General features: G+C 36.0%; 1 protein-coding gene across 1 annotated transcript in view; it reads right to left on the bottom strand.

Annotated features, from left to right (window-relative positions):
* Positions 1 to 6,797: 6,797 nt before the first annotated feature.
* The window catches only part of atp2a2b (ATPase sarcoplasmic/endoplasmic reticulum Ca2+ transporting 2b), a 48,526-nt gene continuing 42,312 nt past the window's right edge, over positions 6,798 to 13,011 (bottom strand). Inside the window, exons 20-23 of the mRNA XM_061966470.1 lie at positions 12,923 to 13,008; positions 12,720 to 12,853; positions 10,215 to 10,332; positions 6,798 to 7,535 (exon numbers count right to left, since the gene is read on the bottom strand). Of these exons, the coding sequence (XP_061822454.1) occupies positions 7,269 to 7,535; positions 10,215 to 10,332; positions 12,720 to 12,853; positions 12,923 to 13,008 (605 nt within the window). The 3' untranslated portion in view covers positions 6,798 to 7,268. The remainder of the gene's footprint in view (positions 7,536 to 10,214; positions 10,333 to 12,719; positions 12,854 to 12,922; positions 13,009 to 13,011) is intronic.

The raw sequence follows: 13,011 nt of genomic DNA, 5'->3' as shown, positions 1-13,011 counted from the left end.
TAATTATATCATGTCAATCATAACTGTCATGTCGATCATAATTGTAACATGTCAATCATAATTATAACATGTCAATCATAATTATATCATGTCAATCATAACTGTCATGTCGATCATAATTATATAATGTCAATCATAACTGTCATGTCGATCATAATTGTAACATGTCAATCATAATGATAACACATCAACCATACCTATATCATGTCAATCATAACTGTCATGTCAATCATAATTCTAACATGTCAATCATAATGATAACATGTCAACCATACCTATATCATGTCAATCATAACTGTCATGTCAATCATAATGATAACATGTCAATCATAATTATATCATGTCAATCATAATAACATGTCAATCATAATAACATGTCAATCATAATGATAACATGTCAACCATACCTATATCATGTCAATCATAACTGTCATGTCAATCATAATGATAACATGCCAATCATAATTATATCACGTCAACATAATGATAACATGTCAATCATAACTGTCATGTCAGGCATAATTTTATCATGTCAATCATAATAACATGTCAATCATAATTTGTCAATCATAATTATAACATGTCAATCATAATAAAATGTCAATCATAATTATAACATGTCAATCATAACTGTCATGTCAGGCATAATTGTAACATGTCAATCATAATGATAACATGTCAATCATAACTGTCAAGTCGATCATAATTCTAACATGTCAATCATATCTATAACATGTCAATCATAATTGTAACATGTATATCATAATTATATCATGTCAATCCCAACTGTCATGTTGATCATGATTCTAACATGCCAATCATAATGATAACATGTCAATAATACCTATATCATGTCAATCATAACTGTCATGTCAATCATAATTGTAACATGACAATCATAATTGTAACATGTCAATCATAACTGTCATGTCAGGCATAATTGTAACATGTCAATCATAATGATAACATGTCAATCATAACTGCCAAATCGATCATAATTCTAACATGTCAATCATACCTATAACTTGTCTATCATAATTATATCATGTAAATTACAACTGTCATGTCGATCATAATTCTAACATGTCAATCATAATGATAACATGTCAATCATACCTATATCATGCTGGAGCCTATCTCAGCTGCATTCGGGCGGAAGGCGGCGTACACCCTGGTGTCAATCATCATTCTAAAATATCAATCATAATTCTATCATCTCAATCGTAATCATAACAAGTCAGTCACAATTCTAACATCCATCCATCCATCCATTTTCTACCGCTTGTTACATGTCAATCATAATGATAACATGTCAATCATAATTCTATCATAACAATTATAATTATATCATGTCAATCATAATTATAACATGTTAATTACACGTCAATAACTAAAAACTACAATAGACAAGTTTTGATATAGTTGGAGTCTAGTTACTATTAATAACATGTTTATTACACTTTAATAACTTAAAAAAACTATAATAGACATGTTTTGATGTAGTTGAGTCTAGTTACTATCCATCCATCCATTTTCTACCGCTTATTCCCTTTTGGGGTCGCGGGGGGCGCTGGAGCCTATCTCAGCTACAATCGGGCGGACGGCGGGGTACACCCTGGACAAGTCGCCACCTTATCGCAGGGCCAACACAGATAGACAGACAACATTCACACACTAGGGCCAATTTAGTGTTGCCAATCAACTTATCCCCAGGTGCATGTCTTTGGAGGTGGGAGGAAGCCGGAGTACCCGGAGGGAACCCACGCAGTCACGGGGAGAACATGCAAACTCCACACAGAAAGATCCCGAGCCCGGGATTGAACCCAAGACTACTCAGGACCTTCGTATTGTGAGGCAGATGCACTAACCCCTCTGCCACCGTGAAGCCATACATGTCAATCATAATGATAACATGACATTCATAATTCTATCATCCATCCATCCATCCATTTTCTACCGCTTGTCCCTTTCGGGGACAACCCTGGTGTCAATCATATTTCTAACATGTCAACCATAATTATATCATGTCAATCATAATTCTAACATGTCAATCATAATTCTATCATCTCAATCGTAATCATAACAAGTCAGTCACAATTCTAACATTCATCCATCCATCCATTTTCTACCGCTTGTTACATGTCAATCATAATGATAACATGTCAATCATAATGATAACCTGACATTCATAATTCTATTATGTCAATTATAATTCTATCATGTCAATTATGAGTATAACATGTTAATTACACGTCAATAACTAAAAACTATAATAGACAAGTTTTGATATAGTTGGAGTCTAGTTACTATCAACATGTTTATTATACTTTCATAACTTAAAAAAAACTATAATAGACAAGTTTTGATGTAGCTGGGTCTAGTTACTATTAACATGTTTATTTCATGGTATTAACTGAAAACTATAACAGACACGTTTTGATATAGTTGGTCTAGTTACTATTAATAACATGTTTACTATATGTTAATAACTGAAAACTATAATGACAAGTTTTGGTATAGTTGGTCTAGTTACTATTAACATGTTAATTACACATTAATAACTTAAAACTATAATAGACAAGTTTTGATATAGTTGGAGTCGTTACTATTAACATGTTAGTTACACATTAATAACTGAAAACTATAATGACAAGTTTTGATATAGTTGGTCTAGTTACTATTAACATGTTAATTACACATTAATAACTTAAAACTATAATAGACAAGTTTTGATATAGTTGGAGTCGTTACTATTAACATGTTAGTTACACATTAATAACTAAAAAAACTACAATAGACAAGTTTTGATATAGTTGGAGTCTAGTTACTATCAACATGTTTATTACATGGTATTAACTGAAAACTATAACAGACACGTTTTGATATAGTTGGTCTAGTTACTATTAATAACATGTTTACTATATGTTAATAACTGAAAACTATAATGACAAGTTTTGATATGGTTGGTCTAGTTACTATTAACATGTTAATTACACATTAATAACTTAAAACTATAATAGACAAGTTTTGATATAGTTGGTCTAGTTACTATTAACATGTTAATTACACATTAATAACTTAAAACTATAATAGACAAGTTTTGATATAGTTGGTCTAGTTACTATTAACATGTTAATTACACATTAATAACTTAAAACTATAATAGACAAGTTTTGATATAGTTGGTCTAGTTACTATTAACATGTTAATTACACATTAATAACTTAAAACTATAATAGACAAGTTTTGATATAGTTGGTCTAGTTACTATTAACATGTTAATTACACATTAATAACTTAAAACTATAATAGACAAGTTTTGATATAGTTGGTCTAGTTACTATTAACATGTTAATTACACATTAATAACTTAAAACTATAATAGACAAGTTTTGATATAGTTGGAGTCGTTACTATTAACATGTTAGTTACACATTAATAACTAAACTATAATAGACAAGTTTTGATATAGTTGGGTCTAGTTACTATTAACATGTTAATTACACATTAATAACTTAAAACTATAATAGACAAGTTTTGATATAGTTGGAGTCGTTACTATTAACATGTTAGTTACACATTAATAACTAAACTATAATAGACAAGTTTTGATATAGTTGGGTCTAGTTACTATTAACATGTTACTAATAACTGAAAATTATAATGACAAGTTTTGATATAGTTGGGGTCTAGTTACTATTAATAACATGTTAGTTACATGTTAATAACTAAAACTATAATGACAAGTTTTTATATAGTTGGGGGTTTAGTTACGATTAATAACATGTTTATTACATGTTAATAACTGAAAACTATGACAAGGTTTGATATAGTTGGGGTCTAGTTATGATTAACATGTTAATTACATGTTAATAAAACTATAATAGACTGATGTAGTTGTGGGGTCTAGTTACTATTAACATGTTGATTACATGTTAACTGAAGACCATGACAAGTTTTGATATAGTTGGGGTCAAGTTATTAACATGTTTATTACATGTTAATAACTGAAAACTATGCAACGTTTTGATATAGTTGGGGTCTAGTTATGATTAACATGCTAATAAAACTATAATAGACTGATGTAGGGGTCTAGTTACTATCAATAACATGTTTATTACATGTTAATAACTGAAAACTATGACACGTTTTGATATAGTTGGGGTCTAGTTATGATTAACATGTTCATTACATGTTAATAAAACTATAATAGACTGATGTAGTTGGGGGGTCTAGTTACTATTAACATGTTGATTACATGTTAATAACTGAAAACTGACAAGTTTTGATATAGTTGGGGTCTAGTTACTATTAATAACATGTTTATAACTGAAAACAATGACACATTTTGATATAGTTGGGGTCTAGTTATGATTAACATGTTAATAAAACTATAAGACTGATGTAGTTGGGGGTCTAGTTACTATTAACATGTTTATTACATGTTAATAACTGAAAACTATGACCATATTTGATATAGTTGGGGTCTAGTTATGATTAACATGTTAATTACATGTTAATAAAACCACAATAGACTGATGTAGTTGGGTAGTCTAGTTACTATTAATAACATGTTTATAACTGAAAACTATGACAAGTTTTGATATAGTTGGGGTCTAGTTATGATTAACATGTTAATAAAACTATAATAGACTGATGTAGTTGGGGGGGGGGGGGGGGGGCGGTCTCGTTACTATTAATAACATGTTTATTACATGTTAATAACTGAAAATTATGACAAGTTTTGATATCGTTGGGGTCTAGTTATGATTAACATGTTGATTACATGTTAATAAAACTATAAGACTGATGTAGTTGGGGGTCTACTTACTATTAACATGTTTATTACATGGTAATAACTGAAAACTATGACACATTTTGATATAGTTGGGGTCTAGTTATGATTAACATGTTAATAAAACTATAAGACTGATGTAGTTGGGGGTCTAGTTACTATTAACATGTTTATTACATGTTAATAACTGAAAACTATGACAAGTTTTGATATAGTTGGGGTCTAGTTATGATTAACATGTTAATAAAACTATAATAGACTGATGTAGTTGGGGGGTCTCGTTACTATTAATATGTTTATTACATGTTAATAACTGAAAATTATGACACGTTTTGATATCGTTGGGGTCTAGTTATGATTAACATGTTGATTACATGTTAATACAACTATAGTAGACTGATGTAGTTTGGGGTCTACTTACTATTAATAACATGTTTATTACATGTTAATAACTGAAAACTATGACACATTTTGATATAGTTGGGGTCTAGTTATGATTAACATGTTAATAAAACTATAATAGACTGATGTAGTTGGGGGGTCTCGTTACTATTAATATGTTTATTACATGTTAATAACTGAAAATTATGACAAGTTTTGATATCGTTGGGGTCTAGTTATGATTAACATGTTGATTACATGTTAATACAACTATAGTAGACTGATGTAGTTTGGGGTCTACTTACTATTAATAACATGTTTATTACATGTTAATAACTGAAAACTATGACACATTTTGATATAGTTGGGGTCTAGTTATGATTAACATGTTAATACAACTATAAGACTGATGTAGTTGGGGGGTCTAGTTACTATTATGTTTATAACTGAAAACTGACAAGTTTTGATATAGTTGGGGTCTAGTTATGATTAACAAGTTAATTACATGTTAATAAAACTATAATAGACTGATGTAGTTGGGGTCTAGTTACTATTAATAACATGTTTATAACTGAAAACTATGACAAGTTTTGATATAGTTGGGGTCTAGTTATGATTAACATGTTAATAAAACTATGACTGATGTAGTTGGGGGGGTCTAGTTACTATTAATAACATGTTTATTACATGTTAACTGAAAACTATGACAAGTTTTGATATAGTTGGGGTCTAGTTATGATTAACATGTTAATAAAACTATAATAGACTGATGTAGTTGGGTCTAGTTACTATTAATAACATGTTTATTACATGTTAATAACTGAAAACTATGACAAGTTGATATAGTTGGGTTATGATTAACATGTTAACTTAAAACTAATACTGATATAGTTGGGGGTCTAGTTACTATTAACATGTTGATTACATGTTAATAACTGAAAAGTGACCAATGTTGACATAGTTGGGGTCTAGTTGTTATTAACATGTTAATAAAACTATAATAAACTGATGTAGTTAGAGTCTAGTTACTATTAACATGTTTATTACATGTTAATAACTGAAAACTATGACAAGTTTTTATATAATTGGGGTCTAGTTACTATTAACATGTTAACTACATGTTAATAACAAAACAATAATTGAAATAGGCCAAACAATGTATTGGGACTAGTGTCAGGTTATGAATATTGAATCTATACAAACAAATCAAAAAGTGATGAGAACAAGGGGGAGGGGCAAGTTGCCACAGGTGAGTTGAAGGTGTGGTGAGCGCAGGAATTCATTTGAATAAAGACAGAAAAGACTTTGATTCAAAGGTTCATGAGTGTATTTTGGCCTTCAAAGTAAAAAACAAAACAAAAAGACAAGTTTAGGGAATATTTGTCATCTTTTCTAGTCATGTTTGTGGTCCAAGTCCTTTGAATCAAGCGCAAATAATAAACATCATGTGAGGAAATGAAAGGTGTGGAATGGTTAAAGGTGAGGTGCACACCTGGGACGAGCACACAACACTTGCTGAGGTAGTAGTGCTGGTGTCAGGGCACACCACCTTGCCATCACCAGGGAAATGAGCAACCACTTCTGGAACGTCACACGCACACTTCCTGTCCCCCCCCCCCCCCCCCCCCCCCCCGCACGCCACACGACAAGGAAGGACACGACTCTGGTCCCATGTTAAAAAACAAGACAAAAACAAAAAAGCGGCTGAATTGCATAAAATAGTGTTCACTCTCTGTACAGATCAACCTTTTTCTGCTGGGCCCTTCTTGTGTTTCATAAGGAGAACAATAATAATAATAATAATAATAATAATAATTGGTGTGGTGACGCTGTACACGGGCCTGGGATAAAAGTTAAAAAGGCAGAAGTCATATTCATGTCAAAGGAAATCTAGACTATGCAAGACAACAAGTGCCTTGTCAGCACATTTAGAGTATTGGAGCTGCTCCTGCACACACACACACACTTACACACACACACACACACACACACACACATGCACACGTGGAGTGGGCGGAGGGGGGGGGGGGGGAGGGTATGAAGGCGGTGCAGGTGAGCAAAGGTGGGGGAGTGACGACGCCTGTCAGGTGAGTCAGGACCAGAACATGTGGGCCATGTTAGTGTCGGTGCTGTAGACCCAGAGCAGCAGAGGCAGGCAGACGGCCATGAAGGGCCAGGAGATGCCTTCCAGACATGCAGACAGGCAGCACGCCCTGGACTTGTCCTCCACGTCTTTACCGGCCTCCAGGTAGTTCCTGGCAGAGAACTTCAGCACCTCGTCCAGCAAGATGACCGGCAGGGAGATCTTCAGCACCACCAGCCACTGGGTCAGGTTGAGGGGTGTGATCTGGAAGATCATCTGTGGGGAGACACCACATCTCACTGCTCATCGCTTCTGTATCGCCACACACACACACACACAAGGACCACTTGTTGCTATGTGCTCGCATGGAAAATGTGTGATATCATGTGCGATACTAACAGTGCTGCAGTGTGTGATATCATGTGCGATACAAGCAGTCATGCAGCGTGTTCATTGTGTGTGATATCATCAATCAATCAATCAATGTTTATTTATATAGCCCTAAATCACAACTGTCTCAAAGGGCTGCACAAGCCACAACGACATCCTTGGTACAAAGCCCACGACATCATGTGCGATACAAGCAGTCCTGCAGTGTTTACTTGTGCGTGATATCCTGTGCGATACAAGCAGTCATGCAGCGTGTTCATTGTGTGTGATATGTGCGATACAAGCAGTCCCGCATCGTGCTTGTGTGTGACATCATGTGCAATAGAAGCAGTCCTGCAGTGTTTACTTGTGTGTGATATCATGTGCGAGACAAGCAGTCCTGCAGCGCGTTTGTGTGTGATATCATGTGCAATACAAGCAGCCCTGCAGTGTTTGCGTGTGATATCATGTGCGATACAAGCAGTCCTGCATCGTGTTTGTGTGTGATATCATGTGCAAAAGAAGCAGTCCTGCAGCATGTTTACTTGTGTGTGATATCATGTGCAATACGAGCAGTCTTGCGGAATGTTTACTTGTGTGTGATATCATGTGCGATACAAGCAGTCTTGCGGAATGTTTACTTGTGTGTGCTATCATGTGCGATACAAGCAGTCCTGCACTGTGTTTACTTAGGTATGATATAATGTGCGATACAAGCAGTCCTGCACTGTGTTTACTTAGGTATGATATCATGTGCGATACAAGCAGTCCTGCACTGTGTTTACTTAGGTATGGTATAATGTGCAATACAAGCAGTCCTGCAGAGTATTTACTTGGGTGTGATATCATGTGCGATACGAGCAGTCCTGCAGAGTGTTTACTTGTGTGTGATATTATGTGCGATACAAGCAGTCCTGCACAGTGTTTACTTGGGTATGATATGTGCGATACAAGCAGTCCTGCAGTGTGTTTACTTGTGTGATATCATGTACGATACAAGCAGTCCTGCAGCATGTTTACTTGTGTGTGATAGCATGTGCGATACAGGCAGTCCTGCAGCGTGTTTGTGTGTAATATCATGTGCGATACAAGCAGTACTGCAGAGTGTTTGCAAGTGTGTGATATCATGTAGAATACAAGCATAGTGTTTACTTGTGTGTGATATCATGTGCGATACAAGCAGTACTGCAGAGTATTTGCATGTGTGTGATATCATGTGTGATACAAGCAGTACTGCAGCGTGTTTACTTGTGTGTGATATCATGTAGAATACAAGCATAGTGTTCACTTGTGTGTGATATCATGTGCGATAAAAGCAGTACTGCAGAGTGTTTGCAAGTGTGTGATATCATGTAGAATACAAGCATGGTGTTTACTTGTGTGTGATATCATGTGCGATACAAGCAGTACTGCAGAGTATTTGCATGTGTGTGATATCATGTGCGATACAAGCAGTACTGCAGCGTGTTTACTTGTGTGTGATATCATGTACAATACAAGCAGCCCTGCAGCGTGTTTACTTGGGTATGATATAATGTGTGATACAAGCAGTGTTGCAGCGTGTTTACTTGTGTGTTATATCATGTGTGATACAAGCAGTGTTGCAGCGTGTTTAGTTGTGTGTTATATCATGTGCGATACAAGCATCCCTGCATAGTGTTTACATGTGAAGTGAAGTGTGTGAAGTGAATTATATTTATATAGCGCTTTACATAGTGAAACGCAATATCTAAGTTACATTTAAACCAGCGTGGGTGGCACTGGGAGCAGTTGGGTAAAGCGTCTTGCCCAAGGACACAACGGCAGCGGCTAGGATGGCGGAAGCGGGAATCGAACCTGCAACCCTCAAATTGCTGGCACGGCCACTCTACCAACCGAGCTATGCCGCCCCTATGTGTGTGATATCATGTTTGATACAAGCAGTCCTGCAGTGTTTACTTGTGTATGATATGTTTGATACAAGCAGTCCTGCAGTGTATATGTGCGATACGAGCAGTGTATATGTGCGATACGAGCAGTGTATATGTGCGATACGAGCAGTCCTGCAGAGTGTTTACTTGTGTGTGATACAAGCAGTCCTGCTGCATGTTAACTTGTGTGTGATATGTGCGATACAAGCAGTCCTGCAGTGTTTACTTGTGGGATATCATGTGCGATACAAGCAGTCTTGTGGAATGTTAGTGTGTGAGATCATGTGCGATACAAGCAGTCCTGCAGTGTGCTTGTATATTATATCATTTTTGATACAAGCAGTCCTGCGGGATGTTTACTTGTGTGTGCTATCATGTGCGATACAAGCAGTCCTGCACTGTGTTCACTTAGGTATGATATAATGTGCGATACAAGCAGTCCTGCAGTAAACACACATTATTCTATTTGACTAAAGTCATTTACAAAAGGTAAGATGCTAGGCTATAGCATAATCCTAGACATAGGTCACAATGATAGAACAATAAAACATGACAAATAGTCTTAAGAGTGAAATGGTTGCTTGTCAGGATCATGACAACATTTTGCAGGGACTACTTAGTGCAGACCAAGTGTCTCCTTTGTAAACATGTTTGGTATTAGTGAACAGTTTCTTACTGGAAGAGGCTCCACATAGAGGATGAGGAAGTGCAAGGACATGGACAGACAGATGGCCCCCAGCAGCCACACGTTCTCCCATGGAGGCATACGCAGCAGAGACTGGTTCTCAGACACGCTGTGGACATAAACACACCTTTACCATCACACTGATTCTAACATAACTGTCATCATATATATGATAAACAACATTTATCATAACACGGCTTCACACTTAACCATCATTTATATGCTGTATAACATGGGTACATTTATCATAACACTGCTTCAAACTAGGGCTGCAACAAATAATCGATTAAATTGATTAAAATCGATTATCAAAATAGTTGGCGATTAATTTAGTCATCGATTCGTTGGAACTATGCTATGCGCATGCGCGGAGGGTTTTTTTTTTGGGGGGGGGTTATTTTTTTTGTTTTGTTTTGTTTTATAAACCTTTATTTATAAACGGCAACATTTACAAACAGCTGAGAAACAATAATCAAAATAAGTACAAAAACAGTACAAAACGGCGCCAGGGCGGCGCTGAGGCTATGCATACTTGCCAACCTTGAGACCTCCAATTTCGGGAGGTGGGGGGTGGGAGGCGTGGTTGGGGGAGGGGCGTGGTTAAGAGGGGAGGAGTATATTTACAGCTAGGATTCACCAAGTCAAGTATTTCATATATATATATATATATATATATATATATATATATATATATATATATACATATATATATATATATACATATATATATATATATATAAATAAAAGTAATACTTGAATTTCAGTGTTCATTTATTTACACATATACACACACATAACACTCATCTACTCATTGTTGAGTTAAGGGTTGAATTGTCCATCCTTGTTCTATTTGTCACCATTTTTCTAACCATGCTGAACGCCCTCTCTGATGATGCATTGCTGTGTGGCACGCAAAAAGTGCTTTCATCAAATGCACTAGATGGCAGTATTGTCCTGTTTAAGAGTGTCACAACATTGCTGTTTACGGCAGACGAACTGCTTTAGAGTAGACAAAAACGTGACTGCTGTTGTTGTGTGTTGTTACCGCGCTGGGAGGACGATAATGAAACTGCCTAACAATAAACCCACATAAGAAACCAAGAACTCGCCCTCCATCATTCTACAGTTATAACGTCATTGGGCAGGTACGCTGTTTATATTGTGTGCCTGAATTTCGGGAGATTTTTGGGAAAAATTTGTCCCGGGAGGTTTTCGGGAGAGGCGCTGAATTTCGGGAGTCTCCCGGAAAATCCGGGAGAGTTGGCAAGTATGGGCTATGTCTCATGAGGTGGATGTAAGCTAGCCAATGATGTGTCATGTGCAGCTCACGTGATGACAACCACACAAAGTTACACTATGACTCCTCAGTCATACGTGTGCTTATTCTACTGTCATTTATTATTAATGTTAATTTATTGATATTAATCATGGAATGCTGTTACCAGAGAAAGTTACAGGAATGCACACTTCATCCTATGCTTACATTTCATTGTGCAACATGAGCATGTTTAAGGGGAACTAAATGTGATCTCTGAAAGGGGTACAAATGATTTCCAAAGCAGGACCCCCACCCAGACATATTGTACAATATGAAAATGACTCCTCTCATTTGAGTGCTATTATAAAAGATTGGTTTGAGAAAGGTGTGCTGCTGGTATTGCCACGTGTGATGTTGCTCACATGTGCTCCACTGAATGCTCAGGGAGTTTTTGTGTTTGCTCACACACATGAACAATTAGAGGGAACATTGGTGAAGAGCACACCTTTTTAAAGTCAATTAAAACCATAACGGTGAAGAGCACACCTGTTTAAAGTATTTTAAAACAATAATAATGGTGAAGAACACACCTGCTTAAAGTACTTTAAAAATAAAATACCGTATTTTTCGGAGTATAAGTCGCTCTGGAGTATAAGTCGCACCGGCCGAAAATGCATAATAAAGAAGGAAAAAAACATATGTCGCACTGGAGTATAAGTCGCATTTTTTGGGGAAATGTATTTGATAAAAGCCAACACCAAGAATAGACATTTGAAAGGCAATTTAAAATAAATAAAGAATAGTGAACAACAGGCTGAATAAGTGTACGTTATATGAGGCATAAATAACCAACTGAGAACGTGCCTGGTATGTTAACGTAACATATTATGGTAAGAGTCATTCAAATAACTATAACATATAGAACATGCTATACGTTTACCAAACAATCTGTCACTCCTAATCGCTAAATCCCATGAAATCTTATACGTCTAGTCTCTTATGTGAATGAGCTAAATAATATTATTTGATATTTTACGCTAATGTGTTAATAATTTCACACAAAAGTTGCTCCTGAGTATAAGTCGCACCCCCGGCCAAACTATGAAAAAGACTGAGACTTATAGTTCGAAAAATGGTAATGGTGAAGAGCACACCTTTTTAAAGTAAATTAAACCATAACGGTGAAGAGCACACGTGTTTAAAGTAAACTAAAAACATAGTAGCGGTGAGGAGCACACCTGTTCAGAGCGTTGCACATCTCAATGGTGACCAGCACTGACAAGGCCATGGTCATTGGGTAAGGAGACTCAAACACTTTACAGTCCAGACCCTGGAAGTCAGGACTGTCTGGACCACACTGCAGGAAGTGGCTCTGTAAACAACAACAAACATCGTCGTCAAAGTTCGTTGACGTGATGACGATTAGGCTTGTATTTTATACCAGTTGGTAAAATGTGATCCTTGGTCCGTCTTCAGCAGCAACAAACCACCAGGCAGCAGCACCCACAGTGGCAGCACCAACATAACCTA

Source organism: Nerophis lumbriciformis, linkage group LG11 (genome assembly GCF_033978685.3).
Source record: "Nerophis lumbriciformis linkage group LG11, RoL_Nlum_v2.1, whole genome shotgun sequence".
Lineage (NCBI taxonomy): Eukaryota > Metazoa > Chordata > Actinopteri > Syngnathiformes > Syngnathidae > Nerophis > Nerophis lumbriciformis.
The sequence above is the reverse complement of the archived record's forward strand: the minus strand, read 5'-3'. Positions and strand labels throughout refer to the sequence as shown.